Here is a 23,633-nt window from a genome sequence, read left to right as displayed (position 1 = left end):
AAGTAGGAAATCTACTGACACAAGGCTGACGTATTTATGCACCTTCATATACCATCGGACTGAACGAGGATCGAACCTGCCAAGACAAGGTCAGAAGGCAGGTTCTACTGTCCAAGCTACTCAGCCCTGCTACTTTGACATCACACGATGGAAGTCCAGACCAGATTAGAGAAATAGGCACTAAATATTTTGAAATGCTGCTGGCAATTATCACGGTGAGAGAAAATAAATTTTCAATAGCATATCTGAACACATTAACAATAGCTGGTCAGATTCACAGTCAAAAGTGGTACAAACAATTCCAACACCTAATAAATAAAGGTCAGATATAAATATTCTCACCTTCGCCGATCTTTTCCAGCTTTATGTAATCCTCCATGTCGTATACGAAGCAATGAATGTCCGGAAGTCACAAATAACTAAGTCAACTTGTACACCGACTGCGAGTATGAATTATAGGCTTTCAACAGGTGTAAGCATAGCAATCTGTCCCAGGCAAAATCACTTTGCAGTTTCTCAATGGACATATGTGAAACACATTAATGCGAATTAAATTAGTCCTATATGTTTTACAGAATTCAAATGTTACAGCCAAATACCCAAAACTACACTAGCTTCAGAGGAATGAGAACAGGCCGTTATGTTACCACCAGATACGCTCGATTCGAATAGAATGGTACCCGCCAAAGAACCAATGAGAAGAACAGAAATATGTTCAAGAATTTGGGACCAATCAGCTTTTAAACATCAGTTCTACCAAAACATCCAAGATTAATTTGCGAATTCTTCAAAATTTCCTACATTTTGAAAGCTATAGATGTTGAAAGTGGCTACGATGACATTTTCAAGAAAGTCAGCATAATTATCATGTATTATTTTTGTAGCAATCATAAGAAAAGTGAGCTTTATAATTTCCGCTATCTATTTGACATGCTAGTAAAGAGGCCGCTGAGATAAATATAAAAACTCTGTGGCAGAGTAGCTTTTTTCACCGCACCCGTTTTGAATAGTTACTCTGTGGTTGGCTCCAAATTTTACATGTATGTATACACAATTGCTCGAAGACTGGCGGCGTTGAAGTTTGTTGTGAAATTGTTGTCTTTGTTGTGTATTGGTGACACTTAACGTAACCTCGAAGAAATGGCAGATGATCAGGTAACTTTGTTGTTATATGATTATATTCACATCGTTAGATTGCTGTATTATTCTTTGAAGGATTAGTCAAATATTCATGAATGGTCCCTAAAAGCCGACATCCCAGAATGAATGTATTTAGGTTACTCTTTCCGAAATGCATCCTTATATGTATCTAGTTGATTGTTATTGTTATTATTAATGAAAAGGTGCTATGAGAGCATAGAGATTTTCATATTTCTGGCTGCACAATGTGCAAATACATTGATTATTTGCTTGATGAAACTTTTTGTTAACACATAGTTTATGGTGAAACCCATGTATCGCTAGCCTAATGATAGCTTGTCATTGTATTTGGTTTGTTCCGGTCCAGTCCCTGTATATCATTGCGTCCGTCCCAAAGAAATTGTAGTCTTATCTCCTATGTTTTCCGTTTTCTTTCTGCTATTAGTTCATTGTACGGTCCTGTGAGAAGTAGTTGTAGTTTGATCCTTAATTCTTCTAGGGAGACCATTTCTCTCGTCAGGGCGTAGATCATTCAGTTTGGTGCAAATTTTCCAGATCCAATAGCTCTTTTCAGGAATCTTGTTTTGACATTTTCAATTTTTCTAAGATCAGAGATGGTTAGTTTCTCCCAAATGAGAGTGAGCCCATACGTAACTATAGGCGTTATTGTGGTTTCAAAAAGTGTCACAGCTATCGCTAGTGCAAGGGATGTTATATTATACATTGCACATATGGCTGTTGTCCTTCCATTGATAAGAATGCCGAAATATTTGGTGGTTATCTGTAGTGTTATTCCAAGATATTTACATTTTTTGACACTTTCCAAAGGTTCATTTTCTAGTAATATGATGTCATTTCTTGAGTTTCTTCTCCCTTTTCTAAATGTCATTTGCTTCGTTTATTATAATTTTACTTTCCATAGCCCAGTACTCGCTACATTCAGCTGCGCACGGAACGACTGTCGTTTGTTTACACACTAGGGAAGGATGTTGTCAAGTGGTGCTTGGTGCTGCCAACCTCTGTACTTAGGAACTAATGAGTGAATGGTGCTTCGATAGCTGGTGGATAGGACCTGGACAAGACCGTTGATCTGGACTGCTTCTTGCCCTGCGGACGGATAGAATCTGGACAAGACCTTTGGTCTGGACGGTTAGAAGCCGCGAAGTGGCCCTAGGCTTCTAGTTTAGTGTGAAAACATGATGGTTTGGACTGGTTCTTGCCATGCGGACTGTTAGGATAGGACCTGGACAAGACCATTGGTCTAGACTGATTCTTGCTGTGCGGACGGTTACGATAGGATCTGGACAAGACTGTTGGTCTGGACGGTTAGAAGCCACGAGGCGGCCCTAGGCCTCTGGTTTCGTGTGGAAACGATTGGTCTGGACTGGTTCTTGCTGTGCGGATGGTTAGGATAGGACCTGGACAAGACCATTGGTCTGGACGGTTAGAAGCCGTGAAGCAGCCGTAGACCTCTTGGTGTTTTTTGTTTGTGCTTTTATTCAGCCTGGGTTGGTTACGCAATGTATTTATTAGCATTGATGGCAAATGATGTCACATTCTGTTCACGTCGACCAATGAGAATTCAAGTAGCTACTTTAGCCATGGCCGATGGCGGGTTAGGTTATAAAAGTAAATGTACTTCTGGGGCGGGATAGTGGGTTCCTAGACATCACAGTGAACGCATCTCTCCTCTAAAAGGAATTCCAAGTAAGATTTGCATTATTTCGCTTCCTTAAAATGTTATAAACTCTGGGCTGCAGAAGGTAAAATTTTACCGCTTCATTTTATCTAGATTTATTTTGAATTTCTTGTTCTGTGCCTATTGTTCAAGGTTGTTTAAAGCTGATTACAGGAATTCTTTGTTGGATGAACCTAGGACCATATCGTCAGTATATAGAATAAGCAAAGTTTCTTTAGTTCCTTCCGAAATTTTTCCTATGTCAGCAGTTACAATGTTGAAAAGAAGCGAGCTAATGGGGTCACCTTGTAGGACCCCATTTGTTTGTGTTATCTGCACACTTTTTAGTGATAGATTTACACCCTAGTGCTGAATCGGTTGACTTCGGTTATCTTCGAGATTTGTATTGGCAACCTTTGAAACACAAACTAAGAATCGCTTATGATCACTGTGTGACTACAGAATTCATGTTAGGAACAAGTTTCGCATCGAGAAATGTTATGGGCCTATAGTATTATATATTGTGTGTGTGACACAGTTGTTGGCATAAGATAATAAAGGTTTAGAAAAATTCATATCGATCGATCATATTATCGATTCAATTCAGATTTCATTACCATTCAGTTGGCAGTATTACCGGAACCGGCAGTGCTCCCTCCTTACTCCTCAAACCAGTACAAAAATCTATCACTAAAAAGTGCGCGAACAATACTATATCTTTAGGTACTGTGACTTTATCACTGATCTGAAGCATGTTGTATTTTGAAATGGGTTGTGTGATTTTGGTTATAGTATTGGTTTTCTCCAATTATGTCTGCGAGTTTTGATATGAGTATTCCGCGGTCTACGTCGTCAAAGGCTTTAGTATAATCTGTGAAGATTGCATGATATTTCCCTTTTGGAAACCTCATTTTGTTTTCTATGTTGTCTATTAAAACTTGCACCGCATGAAGTGTCGATTTTCCTCTTCTGAAGCCAAATTGGTTATCAGGTATTTTTTCATATAAATTTCTGTTAATTTGCTTGTCAAGATATTTGTGAAGGTTTTAAAACTTGTGTTTTCAAGGGCAATTCCTCGATAAGAGTTCATGTCGTCTGTGTGACCTTTCCCTTTGTAGAGAATGTTTAGCGTTGCTCGTCTCCATTCTTCAGGGATTGTTCTCGATTTTAAGCATTTGTTAAAAAAATCTGTCCAGAATTGACCAAGTACATTATGTACTTTGATGCCTTTAGGTGTTTGTATGCTATTTGGTCCAGTCCAGTTGCCTTTTTGTTTTTCATTTTTGCAATGGTAAGTTCAACTTCCTCCCGTGAAATCTACATTTGTATTACATTTATCTTGGGTTATTAAGTATGCCTGATTCTTTCGTTTTGCGTTCAATATGCCGGAGAAGTGTTTTTTCCCATTTTAAATTGGAATTTCTGCATTCCTATGTCGATATTTATTTTTGAGAACAATGAAGGGATCACTTCTTGCGTCCTCGGCTAGTTGTATGGCTGCTTCTTCAATGTGTTTTTTTCTTTTGTCGTTTTATAATGTTTTTGTATTTCCTCCACTGAGTTGCGTAGATTTCTAGATTAGGTATTGTTTTGTTCATTTTGGCTGTCCATAGTATTTGAAGAGTAATTTTTCTTTCTTTATAGCAAGACTTATCAAACCATGGTTGTGCTCTTCTTTTTTGCAGTAGGTTTACAAGCTCCTCGAATTAGGCTGTTAGTTATCTCTAATGTGGCATCTAATCTTCCTTCTGTTATGTTTCCTTGCTTCTGCCACGGTTGTTTTGTTTCTTAGTAAAAAGATTGTTATCGAGAAGTCTTGATAGTTTATTTTCTGGAGTGAGTGGAGTATTATTTCTCAAGTCTACCTTAATTTGAATGTCTGCCTGATGGGGGCAGCGGCCGAAGTCCACAATCCTTGTTGGTTTGCTATTGTAACGTTCTGTCCTATGCAGAATGTTAGGCCCGTTGTGCTCGTGCCGTTTGGAGCTATATATGTTGGCATGTCTCTTCTGTTCACCAGAGTGTAGCCTTCTTCACCCAAAGTTTCAAGTAAAATGTCTGTTTTAGAGATTTCTATATCAATCTGGCAGTTGAAATTTCCTCTTGTTTTATAGGGCCACGTCCTAGTTCGTGAACCATGGGCAACGGCTGAGTGGCCTAGTAAGTGGTCCTGAGCGTCGGGATAACAGTTGCTATGGAATGGGAGTGGGCATCTGAGACATATTCCGAGTCATGGCCCTCCTTGTGCTCAGGCGTCTAGGACTATACAATTCACTGGTGGTCCATAACCCGTTAGAGGAGAGATCCTCACTTGGACTATGTGCTTCATGAATTTACCGAGCTCAGAACATTTTAAGCAGGCTTCGGACCTTTGGGAGTAACAGAGTCCCACTCCCATTTGACAGGCAAGGGACTCCTTGGAAACAACTTGGCGAAGGAAATGGAATTCGATGGGGAGCTATCAATATTAATGGGGCCTATGGAAGAAAGAAAGTAGAACTGGCTGAGTTAGCAAAGAGGATGCATCTGGATGTGCTAGGAGTAAGTGATATTTGGGTAAGGGGAGGTAATAAGGAAGAGATAGGAGATTATAAAGTGTACTTGACGGGTGTTAGAAAGGGAACGGCAGAGTCTGGGGTAGGGCTCTTTATCAGGAATACCATTGCACGCAACATAGTTTCTGTTGGGCACGTAAATGAGCGAATGATGTGGGTAGATTTGTCACTTGGAGAAATTAGGACTAGAATTGTGTCCGTGTATTCACCATGTGAGGGTGCAGATGAGGATGAAGTTGACAAGTTATATGAAACATTGAGTGGCATCGTGGTCAGGGTCAACAGCAAGGCTAGAATAGTGCTAATGGGCGATTTCAGCCGAGAGTTGGGAATAGAACTGAAGGATACGAAAGGGTGATTGGTAAATGTAGGGAAGATATGGAAGCTAATGGGAATGGGAAGCGTTTGCTGGACTTTTGTGCTAGTATGGGTTTAGCAGTTACGAATACATTCTTCAAGCATAAGGCTATTCACCAGTACACATGGGAGGCCAGGGGTACCAGATCCGTAATAGACTGTATCTTAACCGACTTCGAATTCAGGAAATCTGTTAGGAATGTAAGAGTTTTCCGGGGATTTTTCGATGATTCAGACCACTATCTGATCTGTAGTGAACTAAGTATCTCTAGGCCTAGGGTAGTAAAGTGAAATCTGTCTGCAAATGAATAAGTGTAGGAAATCTCGAGGATGAAGTAATTAGACAGAAGTACATGGACATGATTAGTGAGAAGTTTTGAACAGTAGACAGTAAGCAGGTTCAGGATTTAGAAAGTGAATGAGTGGCATACAGGGATGCTGTAGTAGAAACAGCAAGGGAATGCCTAATAACAAATGTGTGTAAAGATGGGAAAAGGCGAACATCTAGGTGGAATGATGAAGTGAGAGCAGCTTGTAAACGTAAAAAGAAGGCTTATCAGAAATGGCTCCAAACAAGGACCGAGGCAGACAGGGATTTGTACGTAGATAAAAGAAACAGAGCAAAACAAATAGTTGCTGAATCCAAAAAGAAGTCGTCGGAAGATTTTTTGGTTATAACCTGGAAAGGCTAGGTCAAGCAGCAGGGAATCCTTTCTGGGCAGTAATAAAGAATCTTAGGAAGGGAGGGAAAAAGGAAATTAACAGTGTTTTGAGTAATTCAGGTGAACTCATAATAGATCCCAGAGAATCACTGGAGAGGTGGAGGGAATATTTTGAACATCTTCTCAATGTAAAAGGAAGTCATCCTGGTGGTGTTGCAAACAGCCAAGCTCATGCGGAGGAGGAAAATGATGTTGATGAAATTACGCTTGTGGAAGGGGAAAGGATGGTAAATGAAGTCCATTGTCATAAAGCAGCAGGGATAGATGAAATTAGACCTGAAATGGTGAAGTATAGTGGGAAGGCAGGGATGAAATGGCTTCATGGAGTGTTGGTAAGGAACCTTCAGATTGGACAAAAGCAGTAATTGCACCTATCTATCAGCAAGGGAACAGGAAGGATTGCAACAACTATCGAGGTATCTCATTGATTAGTATACCAGGCAAAGTATTCACTGGCATCTTGGAAGGGAGGGTGCGATCAGTCGTTGAGAGGAAGTTGGATGAAAACCAGTGTGGTTTCAGACCACAGAGAGACTGTCAGGATCATATTTTCAGTATGCGTCAGGTAACTGAAAAATGCTACAAGAGGAATAAGCAGTTGTGTTTATGTTTCGTAGGTCTAGAGAAAGCATATGACAGGGTACCGAGGGAAAAGATGTTTGCCATCTTGAGGAAGTGGAAAGGATGGTAGATTATTAAAATCAATCAAATGCATTTATGTTGACAGTTGGGCTTCAGTGAGAATTGATGGTAGAATGAGTTCTTGGTTCTGGGTACTTACAGGGGTTAGACAAGGCTGTATTCTTTCACCTTTGCTGTTCGTAGTTTACATGGATCATCCGCTGAAGAGTATAAAATGGAAGGGAGGGATTCAGTTAGGTGGAAATGTTGTAAGCAGTCTGGCCTATGCTGACGACTTGGTCTTAATGGCAAATTGTGCCGAAAGCCTGCAGTCTAATATCTTTTGGAACTTGAAAATAGGTGCAATGAGTATGGTATGAAAATTAGCCTCTCGAAGACTAAATTGATGTCAGTAGGTAAGAAATTCAACAGGATTGAATGTCATATTGGTGATACAAAGCTAGAACAGGTCGATAATTTCAAGTATTTAGGTTGTGTGTTCTCCCAGGATGGTAATATAGTAAGTGAGATTGAATCAAGGTGTCGTAAAGCTAATGCAGTGAGCTCGCAGTTGCGATCAACAGTATTCTGTAAGAAGGAAGTCAGCTCCCAGGCGAAACTATCTTTACATCGGTCTGTTTTCAGACCAACTTTGCTTTATGGGAGAGAAAGCTGGGTGGACTCAGGATGTGAAAGTAGCAAGAATGATTGCTGGTACAAACAGGTGGGAACAATGGCAGGAGGGTACTCAGAATGAGGAGATAAAGACTAATTTAGGAATGAACTCGATGGATGAAGCTGTACGCATAAACTGGCTTCGGTGGTGGGGTCATGTGAGGCGAATGGAGGAGTATTGGTTACCTAGGAGAATAATGGACTCTGTTATGGAGGGTAAGAGAAGTAGAGGTAGACCGAGACGACGATGGTTAGACTCGGTTTCTAACGATATAGAGATACGAGGTATAAAACGAAATGAGGCCAGAACACTAGTTGCAAATCGAGGATTGTGGCAACGTTTAGTAAATTCACAGAGGCTTGCAGACTGAACGCTGAAAGGCATAACAGTCTATAATGATAATGTAATGCTAGATGCTGCTGTCATGATGGTTTCTATTATGTCTTCAGTGCTTGTTTGTGGTCTAACATACAGGTTTATAGTTTCTATTATCAGCATGTTCTTCTCTTTATGTAGAAGTTTGAAGGTTCCTAGTGTTGGCTTAATACAACACCGGATGGTCTTCCTTTAGTTGGGATAGCATATTAATGTATTCCGTAAAAACCATTTATGTGCGTCGTTTCCATTATGAATGTTTCAGTGAAGACCATGATATCATATTTGTTACCTCGGGAGTTCGGCAGGGCTGTATTCTTTCTCCGACGCTTTTCCTACTTGTGTTGGGTAGTGTGCTCAGGAGAGTGTATCGAGGTCGGAAAAGGGGGATCTAGTGGGGCTTACAAGATCAGTTAGAAGACCTTGTTTTTGCAGATGACATCTGCCTACTGGCTCAGCGTTTCAGAGATATGGAAGAGAAGATTAAGCAGTTGAAGGAGGAGGCAGAGGATGCTGGACTTAAAGTAAATATTAATAAGACCAAGGAGATGAGGGTCAATTCCAAGATTGATGATAAATTGTCTATAGATGATAAAGAGGTAGAACAAGTAGAGTTCTTCGTATACCTTGGGAGTATGGTTACTACGACTGGAGGAGCAGAAGACATTAAGAGTCGTATCAGGAAAGCAAATGGTGCTTTTGTTCAATTGTATCGTATATGGAAAAACAAGAACATTTCTAGAAAAACTAAGCTGCGACTTTTTTTACACAAATGTTAAGTCTGTTCTGCTTTACAGCTGTGAAACATGGAAAGTTACCCAGAAGACGACTAAACAACTGCAAGTCTTCGTGAATTGCTGTCTAAGACATATCATCAACAGAAGATGGCTGGATGTTATTTCAAATGAAGATCTATGGGAAGAAACTAATCAGTAGCCAATTGAAATGCAGATAAGGGAGAGAAAATGGCATTGGATAGGACTTACTTTAAGGAATCTCTCTGGAGCCATTGAAAATACAGCGCTCGACTGGAATCCCCAAGGCGCTAGAAAGCGCGGATGTCTGAAGAAGACCTGGAAAAGGACGATCGAAGAGGAATGTCTAACAGTGGGAAAAACTTGGAATAAAGTGAAGAGGTTAGCCAACAATAGGAACAGATGGAAGTGTTTCACGGAAGCCCTATGCTCCAGGAGGAGCGACAGGAAGTAAGTCAAGTAAGTTAATTTCTTCTGGCTGTAGGAAGGCCACGACGTGTTTAAGTCCTTCAACATTCCATTTAATCATCTTAAGCTTCAAGTGATACTCCATTTTGGTATGAGCTGCAAAAAAGAAATCTGGTTATTATTCCTTTAGGCCAAAAATCTGGAGAATCAACTTTCGATAATTCGCTAAAGGCGAGTCCTACTTTGAAGGCCTTGTTGTTTCTTTTAGTTTTTAGGTCATCGCAATCAATTTCTCCCGATATGCCATTCTTTTTAATATAGTTTTTCAGAGCATCTGGAGTTGTGTTACTGTTTAATCTACTGACAAAGAGCCATGCTACCTTAATGTCAGGATCTACAATTTCTTTGGTCTCGATGGTTTGCCTTGGCCTGGGGAATTGCGTGTTCCTTTTTGGATAATTTCCAAGGAGACTCGGTTTCTTGAATCACTGAGGGTCTTGAAATTCGGCTGTTATTTCCAATTTCCTTGTTGTCCGCTATCGCTTTCAGTGGTTGCATGCCATCACTTCGCTCAATATATGTGGCTTGATATATTTGTGCATCAAGAATGAGTGCCATTTTATCCATGAGTGTACAAGTTAATTCTTCCATTTTATGTTTCAGCTCATCACAGGACTGTTTATTTTCTGCAATGGTTTCTGTAATATATTTTCCCATAACCTTTAGCTCTTCACGTGATTTACCATTTTCCATTACAATTAATTTTATTTGTTGTTCTGGTGTTGTCTCTTCTGGAGAAGAAGTATTGATACATCATCATCATCATCTAGGTATTCTACCTTATGGCAGGTCTTGTCATGGGATGAACCTCTTCCACTGTTGTCTGTCCTGCGCCAAGTTTTTCATGTCCGAATATTTCCTTGGATATTGTCCAACAATTTGATATATTTTCCTTCCTCTTCCTCGTTTGCCTTTCACCATTCCTTCTATTCCTTCTTTCAGTAAACAGTCCTTCCTCAAACAATGTCCGATTCAGTTCATTTTTCTCCTTCTAATGGTTTGTAACGTACTTCGTTCTTCTCCAACTCTTCGTTATACCTCCTCATTCCTTACCCGGTCTTCCCATTTCACTCGTTCTATTCTCCTCCATACCCACATCTCTAGTGCCTCCAATCTTCTCATCTTCCTTTCTCAATGTCCAAGTCTCTGCGCCATACAGCGCTACGCTCCAAATATAACACTTATCAAGTCTTTTCCTCAAATCTTTGTTTAGTGGTCCACAAAATAATTTTGATTTTTTCTTAAAGCCTTTTTTTGCTATGGCAATTCTTTTCTTAATTTCTGTCGTGCAATGCATATCATCTCTGATCATACTTCCCAAATACTGTAAGTTACTGACTTGCTCTATTTCTTCTCCCACTATACTAATATGACAACTTCTACCTTTTCCTCCAATTATCATACTTTTGGTCTTCTTCTTATTAATTCTCATTCCATATTCTTCTAGTTTCATGTTGAGTTTATCTAACATTTGTATCATTTCACGTTCGCTTTCTCCCATCACAACCATATCATCTGCAAATCTTATACATTCTACTCTCCTACCTCCAACACAAACTCCACTTTTTCCATTAAAACTTTTATTGACTAAGGCTTCAAGCCATCATCCGTACTACTGTACCATCTAATGTCGTCCTATTCATCAAGTGTACTACACATTGTTCATCATTATATTAGATTCTTAGTTGTTTTATGAACATTTTTATAATAGCTGTAGAATGTTTGAAATGTTGTCTGACAAAAGTAATAAGGTTTTGATTAGTGACTGAAGATGCCTCACGGTAAGAGGCGAAACATGTCTCATACATACATTATCATTATAGACTGTTATGCCTTTCAGCGTTCAGTCTGCAAGCCTCTGAGAATTTACTAAAACGTCGCCACAATCCTCGATTTGTAACTAGTGTTGTGGCCTCATTTAGTTCTATACCTCTTATCTTTAAATCGTTAGAAACAGAGTCTAACCATCGTCGTCTTGGTCTCCCTCTACTTCTCTTACCCTCCATAACAGAGTCCATTATTCTCCTAGGTAACCTATCCTCCTCCATTCGCCTCACATGACCCCACCACCGAAGCCGGTTTATGCGTACAGCTTCATCCATCGAGTTCATTCCTAAATTAGCCTTTATCTCCTCATTCCGAGTTCCCTCCTGCCATTGTTCCCACCTGTTTGTACCAGCAATCATTCTTGCTACTTTCATGTCTGTTACTTCTAACTTATGAATAAGATATCCTGAGTCCACCCAGCTTTCGCTCCCATAAAGCAAAGTTGGTCTGAAAACAGACCGATGTAAAGATAGTTTCGTCTGGGAGCTGACTTCCTTCTTACAGAATACTGTTGATCGCAACTGCGAGCTCACTGCATTAGCTTTACTACACCTTGATTCAATCTCACTTACTATATTACCATCCTGGGAAAACACACAACCTAAATACTTGAAATTATCGACCTGTTCTAGCTTTGTATCACCAATCTGACATTCAATTCTGTTGGATTTCTTACCTACTGACATCAATTTAGTCTTCGAGAGGCTAATTTTCATACCATACTCATTGCACCTATTTTCAAGTTCCAAGATGTTAGACTGCAGGCTTTCGGCACAGTCTGCCATTAAGACCAAGTCGTCAGCATAGGCCAGGCTGCTTATTACATTTCCACCTAACTGAATCCCTCCCTGCCATTTTATACCTTTCAGCATATGATCCATGTAAACTACAAACAGCAAAGGTGAAAGATTACAGCCTTGTCTAACTCCTGCAAGTACCCTGAACCAAGAACTCATTCTACCATCAATTCTCACTGAAGCCCAATTGTCAACATAAATGCCTTTGATTGATTTTAATAATCTATCTTTAATTCCATAGTCCCCCAGTATAGCGAACATCTTTTCCCTCGGTACCCTGTCATATGCTTTCTCTAGATCTACGAAACATAAACACAACTGCCTATTCCTCTCGTAGCATTTTTCAATTACCTGGCGCATACTGAAAATATGATCCTGACAGCCTCTCTGTGGTCTGAAACCACACTGGTTTTCATCCAACTTCCTCTCAACGACTGATCGCACCCTCCCTTCCAAGATGCCTGTGAATACTTTGCCTGGTATACTAATCAATGAGATACCTCGATAGTTGTTGCAATCCTTCCTGTTCCCTTGCTTATAGATAGGTGCAATTACTGCTTTTGTCCAATCTGAAGGTACCTTACCAACACTCCACGCTAATTTGACTACTCTATGAAGCCATTTCATCCCTGCCTTCCCACTATACTTCACCATTTCAGGTCTAATTTCATCTATTCCTGCTGCCTTATGGCAATGGAGTTTATTTACTATCCTTTCCACTTCCTCAAGCATAATTTCACCAACATCATTTTCCTCCTCCCCATGAGCTTGACTGTTTGCAACACCACCATGATGATTTCCTTTTACATTGAGAAGATGTTCAAAATATTCCCTCCACCTCTCCAGTGATTCCCTGGGATCTGTTATGAGTTCACCTGAATTACTCAAAACACTGTTCATTTCCTTTTTCCCTCCCTTCCTAAGATTCTTTATTACTGTCCAGAAAGGTTTCACTGCTGCTTGACCTAGCCTTTCCAGGTTATTACCAAAATCTTCCCATGACTTCTTTTTGGATTCAACAACTATTTGTTTCGCTCTGTTTCTTTCATCTACGTACAAATCCCTGTCTGCCTCGGCCCTTGTTTGGAGCCATTTCTGATAAGTCTTCTTTTTACGTTTACAGGCTGCTCTCACTTCATCATTCCACCAAGATGTTCGCCTTTTCCCATCTTTACACACAGTTGTTCCTAGGCATTCCCTTGCTGTTTCTACTACAGCATCCCTGTATGCCACCCATTCACTTTCTATATCCTGAACCTGCTTACTGTCTACTGTTCGAAACTTCTCACTAATCATATCCATGTACTTCTGTCTAATTTCCTCGTCCTGGAGATTTTCTACCCTTATTCGTTTGCAGACAGATTTCACTTTCTCTACCCTAGGCCTAGAGATACTTAGTTCACTACAGATCAGATAATGGTCTGTATCATCGAAAAATCCCCGAAAAACTCGTACATTCCTAAAAGATTTCCTGAATTCAAAGTCTGTTAAGATATAGTCTATTATGGATCTGGTACCCCTAGCCTCCCATGTGTAGCGGTGAATAGCCTTATGCTTGAAGAATGTATTCGTAATAGCTAAACCCATACTAGCACAGAAGTCCAGCAAACGCTTCCCATTCCTATAGCTTACATATCTTCCCCACATTTACCAATCACCCTTTCGTATCCTTCAGTTCTATTCCCAACTCTCGCATTGAAATCGCCCATTAGCACTATTCTATCCTTGCTGTTTTTTTTTTTTTTTTTTTTTTTTGCTGGGGGCTTTACGTCGCACCGACACAGATAGGTCTTATGGCGACGTATCCTTGCTGTTGACCCTGACCACGATGTCACTCAATGCTTCATAAAACTTGTCAACTTCATCCTCATCTGCACCCTCACATGGTGAATACACGGACACAATTCTTGTCCTAATTCCTCCCACTGACAAATCTACCCACATCATTCGCTCATTTACGTGCCTAACAGAAACTATGTTGCGTGCAATGGTATTCCTGATAAAGAGCCCTACCCCAGACTCTGCCCTTCCCTTTCTAACACCCGTCAAGTACACTTTATAATCTCCTATCTCTTCCTCCTTTTCTCCCCTTACCCGAATATCATTTACTCCTAGCACATCCAGATGCATCCTCTTTGCTGACTCAGCAAGTTCTACCTTTCTTCCATAAGCCCCATTAATATTGATAGCTCCCCATCGAATTCCATTTCGTTCGCCGAGTTGTTTCCAAGGAGTCCCTCGCCTGTCAAATGGGAGTGGGACTCCATTACTCCCATAGGTCCGAGGCTTGCTTAAAGTGTTCTGAGCTCGGTAAATTCATGAAGCAGGATGCTGCCCTACTTGCACATAGTCCAAGTGAGGATCTCTCCTCTTAACGGGTTATGGACCACCGGTGAATTGTGTAGTCCTAGCCGCCTGAGCACAAGGAGGGCCACGACTCAGAATATGTCCGAGATGCCCACTCCCATTCCATAGCAACTGGTATCCCGACTCTCAGGACCACTTACTAGGCCACTCAGCCGTTGCCCATGGTTCACGAACTAGGACGTGACTACAGTAACCCACAAACTTGAAAAATGTTTTGACTTAAATGTCAACATCTTATATTGTATTGAATAGGTAGAAATAAAATTTTCAAATATTTTCCTATATATTTTATGTTGAACAGTGTCGGTGATAAAGAGCAGCCCTGTCTTACACCTCTTCCTAATTCAATTTCTTCACTCACTCATCTCCTATTCTCACTCTTGCTCTCTGGTTTAAATACAAATTCTTTATTAGCATTCTATCCCCCCAATCAACTCCATGTTTCTTCAGGTTTGTCATCAATTTGTCCCATCTGACACAGTCAAAAGCCTTTTCAAGGTCAATAAATACAGCATAAACCTTCCTGTTTTTCTCTGTACCTCTCTCCTATCACCCTCAGAAGTCCAATGGCCTCTCTTGTTCCAACTCCTCTCCTGAAACCAAACTATTCTTCACCTGTAAAGTTATTCAGCTTTCCATATATCCTTCTGTTGAGCATCCGCAGTAAGACTTTGGCTGTGTGTGAAATTAGACTCAATGTCCTATGTTCTTCACATTTTTTGCTGTTCTTTTTCTTTTCCATAGGAATTAGCCTAGGATGATTTCACTAAAGTCCTTTGGCCATTTTCCTGTCATGTATATTTGATTACATAATCCAGTCAACTCCTTTCTTCCACCTATTCAATACTAAGATGTATTTACAATATTTTAAATTACATGGGACTAGTTTCGACCCACCTAGGGGTCATCATCAGCCATATTCAAGCATAAACAACTCTTGGCAAAATCCTAAAACATTGAAATAATAACAGTAAGTTATTTATTAGACCACCTAATCAATACAAAGTCTAGTCTTGGATGATTTACATAAATTTGTTAACTAATATTGGTACATGTTTCGCCTTCCCTGTAGGCATCATCAGCCATAGTCTTAACCTTAAATTAAAAATAAGCATCTAAATAACATGTAATAATGAAATGAATTTTAAAATCTTGAGGAGATTTGGAGTAAAATAACATTAAAAATTACAACGATGGTTTAAAAAATACAATGTGATGAGATGTAATAGTGGAAGTATTAACAAAATTAACATTAGAAGGCTGCTAAAATAAGTGCAATGGATAAAACAACAGATTGTTATACAACAAGTAGTAAGATTGCATAAAAATAAAGTTGATAGTCTGGCGGTTATAATTAGATGATGGCGAAAAATCGTATATAATCAAAGTAAAGAAGAGAGAATAAAAGTCAAAGGTTGGTCGAGAGATCCGAAGTTATAGTAATCGCCACGTAACGAAATACCCCAGAAAGTAAATATCGCCGCCCGATGCTTTTCTTTTCTCTTTTTTGTAATGGCTGATCACTGCTGCCAACCTGCCTGGTTACATATTAAAATCACCAGACATAACCATAACAAACTAACCCCAATGTAAACACCGATAATGAATGTTTCCCTACCCTAGTAAATGTTAAAAGTTAAGATGAAATAAATCAAGATATTCATAATTAAGTCGGTTTCCACGCTCAATGAGAAATTAAGGAAATAAACACCCTTTCTCACTCAAATTAATGTTACATATATCTGTCTTTATTTTGATATACAGTAGGCGTACTATAACCATATTCTTAAAAAGAGGGACGTGTTAAACGATGCAATTTGTTTAATAAGTCTTTGCAGTGTGATTTTCGAAAGTTCCAGACATCCAATGACTTCCCTTTCTTTTGCGCGAATATTTCCTTCTCTCTTCAATACCGGTAACCAGTAAGGAGAGAGACTGGGCATATTTTCAGCCTGCAGGCTGGTTATATCTTCACGGTTATCAGGAAACATAGGAATACTAATGTGCCAAGCTACGTGAACAGAAATTAGGTCAGCTTTCAAGCTCACTGCAGAATTGAATATTAGTTCTACTATCTACTTCTATCGTTTTCACATACACCGAGGTGCCAGTATTTCGTCCCGCAAGAGTTCTTTATGTACCAGTAGATCTAGACATGAGGCTGGCGTATTTGAGCACTTTCAAATACCGCCGAACTCGAATCCGCCAACCTGAGCTAGTCATACATTCTCTCCTTCACTCAATTAAATTAATTTTAAACATTTCCTGCCTTTATTCTGATGTATGCATTACTATAACTGCATTCTTAAAGGAAGGGGGGAGGGAATATAGATTGTATAATTCATTGCGATTTCTGCAAGTTGAAGGACTTACCACATAAGACATATGTCCTTCCTTTTAATAATAATGCTAACAGCTTTACATCCCACTAAGAACTTTTACGGGTTTTCGGCATTTGGCATTTTAAACATATTTTCAGCTTACAAGTTGGTGTATCTCAAGCTGTCAACATTACGGAAACCAATGTACAGGAGCACTATGAGTCAAACAACATTACCAGATTTTTACATATATATTGGCTTAAATCACACGAAGACAGGTTGTGAGGCAAGAATTGGATAGGAAAGAGGGCTAGGATTTAAAATGTAAATAAGAGTACAGACACAGCACTAGTCTGAAATGAAAATGACGGCCAAAAAAAAAAAAAAAACTTCAGACCTGCCGACTGTGGGGTTCAAATCCATCACCATCTCCTGAAACCAAGCTCACAGCAATGTGATCAAACTGCACAGCCAGTTCACTCAGTTTCCTATGACGCGTAATAGGCCTACCACATGGGCGACCCACTTACCTGTATATGGATCTTCAATTCTTCAATTATACATGTATGCAAAAACATTATGCACCTTAGTAAGAGGTACTTCCCTAGTTGGTTCTCTGATTGGTGCACATATAACAAATATGTTTAGGAAGAAATACTTTTATTTTATATTTATTTATATCATAAAGAAGTCATGTTGTCATAGCAAAACGAATATGCAACGAAGAAATGAATCCGAAGAGATAAGCATTATTTACTGCAATAAATATTGGTTTATTTACATGTTAAGCGATATGTAGTAGTAATAATAATTATAACAACAACAAACGTGTGCAATAAGGAAAAAGGAAATAAATACATATAAATATAATTTACAACATTTAGAGCCATTCCATGGTCACTGAATTACAAAGCAGGGATATGAATAAACAAACATAATAAACATGAATACTAATATTTAAAAAGCAAAAAGCAAAGTCATCTCCGTACAAACCATGAAAGCCATTGGAAGGGTGGAAGGTGAAGGCTGACGTTGGCACTTGGTGGGGTGGGGTGGGGTGGGGTGGAGTGTTTAGCTCTACGCGTGACCGCCTTTGCCCCCAATAGTTAACCTGGTACTCATTTATCATACGCAAAACATTCCTTCCAAATTACGTTAAACCCCTGTCACTCATTATTATTATTATTATTATTATTATTATTAATAAATTATTAATAAATTGCAAATGGGAAATATCCCGGTGGCAACGGTCACTTACAGTAATGTGATAATAAAGTTAACATAATTACCGAACTACAACAAACAAACAAACAACAAGAGTACAAGAAGCAGATATATGGAAGGAAAATATAACAAGAATTACTGCTAGTTTAATATTCTAAATCGAGCAACATCATATACAAATTCACACACAACTTAAGTATTTACAGTGCTTAACAATATGGCTTTCAATATTATAGGTTGACCTTACTACTAGCTTAACATTATAAGTGATAATAAAGTGAAGTTAAACCGTAATTACCCTACAACAACAACAACATTACAACAAGCAAGAAATACTACTAATTTAACTTTCTAAATCCAGTGTCATTATATACATATTCACACACAACTTAAGTATTTCCAGTATTTAACACTACAAATTACAATACTATAGATTGAACTTACTACTAGCTTAACACTACAAGTGATGATAAAGTTAAATCATACTACCCAACAACTACAACAACTCAAGTACAAAAAGGAATTCCATGGAAAAAAATATTACAAGAAATACTACTAGTCATTCTAAATCCAGCATCATGTACAGTTTCATACACAATTTAATTATTTCCAATACTTGCCACTATGGCTTACAAAACTATAGATTGAGCTTACTACTAGCTTAACGTTACAAGTGATAATAAAATAAAGTTAAAACATTGTTAATTAACCAAGAACAACAGCAATTACAAAAACATGAGTACAGTAAGCACTTCCCTGGAAAGCGAATACCACAAGAAAAAGCCTCCCAGTTTCACAATCGAAACCAAGCAGAAAATCGCAAATTCAGTGCCCGTAATTTACAACTTTTACTTTTCATTTTACACAAATGGTCTTCTTAAATGACTTGATACCAGAAGGGATTGTATCAAAGACTGCCGCAGGTAATTTATTCCAATCCCTTATGGTCCTGTTGACGAAGGAAAACTTGCCCACATCCGTATGCTGGTTTCTGGCCCTAATTTTATGCTTATGATAATTTCTCGATAAGTATGAGGGAGGTTCTAACCTATTCCTAATACAACTCCAAGCAGCCCTTCCCGTATAGCTCTTATAAAGACCACACAGGTGAGCTCTAGTTCTTCTAGATTCAAGACTTTCGCAATTAATGGTATTCCTTCTATTCCCAGTTACGAAACGCATCGCTTTTCTTTGAACTTTCTCTAGGGAATTTATTAAACCCATCCTGTACGCATCCCAACATGCAGATCCATATTCGAGAATGGGTCTTACAAAGTATTTATAAGGTTTATTTAAACCTACTAGGGTGGTGAACACATAAATAAGAATTCCAATGAAAGTATTTTCCTTCTGGACCTTCATGCCAGACAGATGTTTTTTAAAACAATTTTTTTTCACTATAATATGATTTATCTATAGAGCGAAACCGCTATGCAGTGTGCGTCTCATAGCAATCGAGATGGAATTGGTAATGTACTATGTATCTGTAGAGCCTATATATGACTTTTTACAATTACCTCCAAAGTGAATTTCAGCTGTGTGACAACGCTAAAAAGACTATGGACTTCGAGATTGGCATTCCTGAAGAGGGTTTTCTACACTTTCCCATTTTCACACATTGATTCAAGAGTCTGTATTGGCTTGTGACAAAACCACTGTATTCTTCCGAAAACCACTGATAGGGACAGGTTTGGTTGTGATCCACCGAAAACAAATTATAATGACCGGTTAGGTAGTGATCCATCGAAAACCACTGATTGTCGCAGGGTTAGGTTAGGTTCGACAGGATTTGTAGTTGAGCGACTGTTATCATTGAAAGCACTGTCGTGATGACTGAAGGCAATAAACATAAAACTGAATCCATTGGTCTACAAAGTTTTCATTCAGTAGATACGCTAGGAACTGGTGAACCAAACCGTACATACAAAGTTTACAGGAATCAACAAAACAGGATATTAATTCGTGGTACTCACTGTTCTTTAAAGAGAAGAAATATCCAGTCAACAATAGCTGCAGTGAACATGCTTTTTCACTATTATTGTCTGGCCCCATGGCTAAATGGTTAGCGTGCTGGTCTTTGGTCACAGGGTGTGGGTTTGATTCCAGACAGGGTGGGGAATTTGAACCACTGTTGGTTAATTTCTCTGGCGCGGGGGCTGGGTGTATGTCGTCTTCATCAACATTTGACTATTATTGTGTAAAATAGAAACTTACTAGTTTTGACAAGTACAGTATGTTCAATAGCGACTCCTGAATGATGACGGGCGGGATGTCCAACCTCACTAATCTATGTTCCAGACTATTTCTACTTAAAAAATTGTATTTGTCCTTTAATGTGATTTTGCAATTTTTGCTGAATATTTATGTGGCTGAAATGAAGGTGGATAAGCTACATGGTCTCCTTTATATAGGAAGAATGTATCGTGGAAATTAAACTCAATTTCGTTTCATGTACATTACAGTTTCTCTAAGATATATTGACAGTAATTCAGTCATGTACGACGACGATGTGTTTCATGGTAAAGACAGCTGCCTCTGTGGATCAGTGGTAGAGTGACGGCCTCCGAATCCCAAGATAGCGGGTTCAAACCCGGCAGAGGTAGTCGGATTTTTGAAGGGCAGAAAAAAGTCCATTCGACACTTCATGTCGTACGATGTCGGCATGTAAAAGATCTCTGGTGACATATTTGGTGTTTACCCGACAAAATTAAATCTCAGCCACAGACGCCCAAGAGAGTTTCGGTTTACTCAGTCAGCCATCTAGTGGGCCTAGAGTATAACGGAACGTCAAAATTGACGAGCAGACAGCCAGATGGCGTCAGCTTAAAATGTCTGCACACGGTAGCTGAGGCCATACGATTATTATTATTATTATTATTATTATTATTATTATTATTATTATTATGGTCAAGACGAATTACTTTGCAATGCTATCTATCTTAATGGTAACGTACTATGTACCTGTACTAGTATAGGCTACTGAGTGCATGATTCGAAGCAGTGTATCGATTCATTCAAGTGTCCGAGTGAATCGATTCACAGGAACGGCAAGCTCACGGCACACAAATCATGCACAATCACGGCTCAGTGAGCCACACGACACACACGGCTCCTTATCGGTACACTGGACATTGGCGGGGAGCCGAGCTTTCGCTGCAGCAAGACACAGTGAATCATGGCACACTGAAAGAATCGTACGCAGTCACGGATCAGTGAGACAACACACACACGGTTCATTGTCGGTACACTGGACATTGGCGGGGAGCCGAACTTCCTCTGAAGCAATACATACAGAGTCATGGTACACTGAAAAAATCGTATGCTATAATGGACTCTCAAGCTCAGCTCATTTGAAAATAATACCTACTCGCATTCACTGTCCTCTTCTTACAGGGAGTTTTAAACAATACATGGATTTATTTGCAGTGTTAAAAAGATAGAACACAATTCCAAAGTACCTAGGTTGTAAGTAGGTAGGCAATTAGGTTATTCTAATTACTGTATTAGTTTAATCAATCAGTATCTTTATAACTAGTTGACGTTCGACAATTACTTAAACTCAGCTCTCTAGCCTCCATGCCTGGCTGAGTGGCTCAGACGGTCGAGGCGCTGGCCTTCTGAACCCAACTTGGCAGGGCGAGCTCAGTGCGGTGGTATTTGAAGGTGCTCAGCCTCGTGTCAGTAGATTTACTGATACATAAAAGAGCTCCTGCAGGACTGAATTCCAGCACCTCGACGTCTCAAAAAAGCCCTAAAAGTTGATAGTGGGACATAAAGCCAATAACATTATTATTTAGCCTACTCTATGACTATGAGTCATGCTCATGACCACTCGAAATTGTCTGTTTTATATTTGGAAGAACCACTCGGTATTCTCTTAGTTTGTATGTCGCATCAATGCACAATACTTCAATAATCGAATCACGAGGTTACCGGTGTACGTGGACAGTGAGTATGTAAGTAGACTGATGCAATAGCTTAAATAAATGATGTTTAATCAGCAAACCAGTGGGCTACTGTACATCTCCTGTAGCCTATACAAAATATGACGATTTTAAAAAGGCCTCTGCTGATAGAAAAATACATTTTCAAAGATGACCGAGTTAGTTGGCCGTGCGTTGAGGGTCGCGTAGCTATGAGCTTGCATTCGGGGAATGGTGGGTTCAAATCCTAACGTCGGCAGCCGTTAAAATGGTTTTCGGTGGTTTCCCATTTTTACACCAGACACATGCTTGTGCTGTACCTTGATTAAGACCACGGCCGCTTCCTTCCCACTTCTAGCCCTTTCCTATCTCTTCTATCCTCTTTGTCGCCATAAGACCTATCTGTGTTGGTGCGACGTAAAGCAAATTGATTTATATTTAATATGTGGGCTACTTATTGTGGACACGGGTATTTTTATATGTAATTCTCTCTCTATATATACAGTATGTGTGAGTTGTGACTTTCAGAGAACTGTGGAAAACCATTAGATAGTGTATAAAATTTGAGTTATGTCAGTATTTTAACAGGAGTACAATGTTTACATCGTGTATTGGTGACAGAGTGCTGTCTCCCTCTCTCTCTCTCCCCCCCTCGCCCGCTCCTCCTCACATTGCGCCACAACAGTTCTATATAATTTCACTCCGATTGGACACTGATCCCCACCTGCACATCTATACTGCCCTGTAACTTGTAGATACACAGTTCCCACAATTTTGAAATGTAACTTCGTTATATCTGAAAGGACGGGGCAATCAGTAATTTATTATTTCCCAGCAAAGTTATAACATTCTTAATCTCATGGAATGGCTCTTACAATGGTACAGCTAACTCCTCGGCTTCTCTTCTTTCTTCTTCTTCATCTTCCTCCTCTGATTCACTGCTTCCATGATGAATGACTAGTTCCTCCACTTCAGGAAGACCTCTCACCTCATTATTGTAGAACTCTACAATCTTCTTCTCAGTGTGTTTCACTTCATTTCTCCACATCTCTGCTGTCACCTATAAGATATATTGGAAGTATCACAACCTGACAAGTATATTATAAACTCCACTTGCCTATATCCAATAAATAACATTTCCACTTGGCCTACCTGATCAAGAGGTTCTTTCCACACAGCTGTAGCTCTGTCCAATCTGTGACCAGGTCTTGAAGCCACTGTTTTGTTATAATACTGTTTTGCCACAGACCATACTAATTCGATGGCATTGAAAAATGAGTGGTAAGGTGGAAGTCCTAAGACAGTATGGCCTTCACTATGCAGCATCTCGTCAACGATGTACCTGGTTGTAAAGAAACAGAAAAATATTGTTATGCATACATGAAAGTCAAATACATGAGTGTAAACAACATTATCTAAACGTATGTTTACGTGCTTCTGTACCTCTTTAAGTGACTTCGATTCATATTACACAACCTTTGCAGCTCATCTTTTGTAGCATTTTCTGGTGGAGAAACTCCATTCTGCCTTAACCATGACTGTAAATTAAAGGAAAAATAAAAATTAATTTCTGTAACATCATTAAACAACATTCAGTAAAAGGAAATATTCAATGAAGTATAATTACCACTAATTGATCCTTCCTCCATTTTGTTGTTGGTTGATGCTCAACAAGCTTACAGTGATATGGTGCATTATCCATTACAATGACACAGGATCCTATATTTCTTAATCCTACGATTAATTGCGTTTTCACCCACATCTGAAATTTCTCGCTGTTCATAGCACCATGGTAATACTGATTTCTCTTCAAGTTTGTAGCAAATA

General features: G+C 39.3%; 2 protein-coding genes across 3 annotated transcripts in view; one reads left to right on the top strand and one right to left on the bottom strand.

The window, feature by feature from the left end:
- Window positions 1-654, bottom strand: part of Cdk1 (Cyclin-dependent kinase 1) — a 224,788-nt gene extending 224,134 nt beyond the window's left edge. The window contains exon 1 of the mRNA XM_067159281.2: window positions 343-654. Within this exon, the coding sequence (XP_067015382.1) occupies window positions 343-379 (37 nt within the window). The 5' untranslated portion in view covers window positions 380-654. The remainder of the gene's footprint in view (window positions 1-342) is intronic.
- Window positions 655-1,027: 373 nt separating this feature from the next.
- The window catches only part of LOC136886349 (ran-specific GTPase-activating protein), a 78,411-nt gene continuing 55,805 nt past the window's right edge, over window positions 1,028-23,633 (top strand). For both annotated transcript variants that reach the window (XM_067159088.2, XM_067159087.2), the window contains exon 1: window positions 1,028-1,155. In XM_067159088.2, the coding sequence (XP_067015189.2) occupies window positions 1,141-1,155 (15 nt within the window). In that variant the 5' untranslated portion in view covers window positions 1,028-1,140. The remainder of the gene's footprint in view (window positions 1,156-23,633) is intronic.

The sequence above is a fragment of the Anabrus simplex genome, chromosome X (assembly GCF_040414725.1).
Source record: "Anabrus simplex isolate iqAnaSimp1 chromosome X, ASM4041472v1, whole genome shotgun sequence".
Lineage (NCBI taxonomy): Eukaryota > Metazoa > Arthropoda > Insecta > Orthoptera > Tettigoniidae > Anabrus > Anabrus simplex.
Note: the sequence above shows the minus strand (reverse complement) of the source record. Positions and strands in the feature narration are given on the sequence as shown.